Below are 641 nucleotides of genomic sequence, written 5' to 3' on the forward strand. Positions count from 1 at the left end.
TTTAAGTCTCTTAAGCACATACTTAAGAGCCATTGATTTCAATACTCTTAACAGCTTTGCTGCGTCATGGCTGAGGTGGACTAAAGGCCTGGGGGTGTAGTTTATGAATCATCCTCATAGCTATAGAGCCCCAGCCAGAGCACTGAACAGGAGGGAACCTCAAAGCGTAAGCAGGCTTTTCCAGTGCCAGCATGGCAAGCTGGCAATAGGCAAAGGATAAGAGTGAATGTATGTGTTGTGAAGGGGAAGAAGGCTGAATGACCAAAGGTGTTTTAGTTGATACTCTGCTGGTCACGTTATTTCTGAAAGTGGCCTTTGCTGCAGGCTTTCCTCGTACTGCAGGAGCATCTGCTTTGTTTTTTCCATGAGAATAACTTATTTAAATGTATCAGCTGCAGAATATCGCTCTAATTCTGCAGCTGAAACCAGTAGACACTGCAGCCCATATATGTCCTTTGTGTGTGTTGTTTTTTTGTGTGTGCAGGTGCTCCCTGCTGGGGTTTGATTTAAACCGGCACTGGGCCAATCCGTCTCCTTGGGCTCATCCCACACTGCACGGAGTGAAGCAGCTCATCATTGAGATGTACAACAATCCGGTGAGTGGGGAAAGGCGATGCCAGAACAGTCACTTGGTACCAACT

The 641-nt window shown here is 46.6% G+C and overlaps 1 protein-coding gene across 1 annotated transcript in view; it reads left to right on the forward strand.

Moving 5' to 3' along the window:
• Positions 1-484: 484 nt before the first annotated feature.
• The window catches only part of AGBL4 (ATP/GTP binding protein-like 4), a gene marked incomplete at both ends in the record, with an annotated part of 69961 nt that continues 69804 nt past the window's right edge, over positions 485-641 (forward strand). The window contains one exon of the mRNA XM_010137973.1: positions 485-596. Coding sequence (XP_010136275.1) covers positions 485-596 — 112 coding nt within the window. The remainder of the gene's footprint in view (positions 597-641) is intronic.

The sequence above is a fragment of the Buceros rhinoceros genome, unplaced genomic scaffold (assembly GCF_000710305.1).
Source record: "Buceros rhinoceros silvestris isolate BGI_N320 unplaced genomic scaffold, ASM71030v1 scaffold8146, whole genome shotgun sequence".
NCBI lineage: Eukaryota > Metazoa > Chordata > Aves > Bucerotiformes > Bucerotidae > Buceros > Buceros rhinoceros.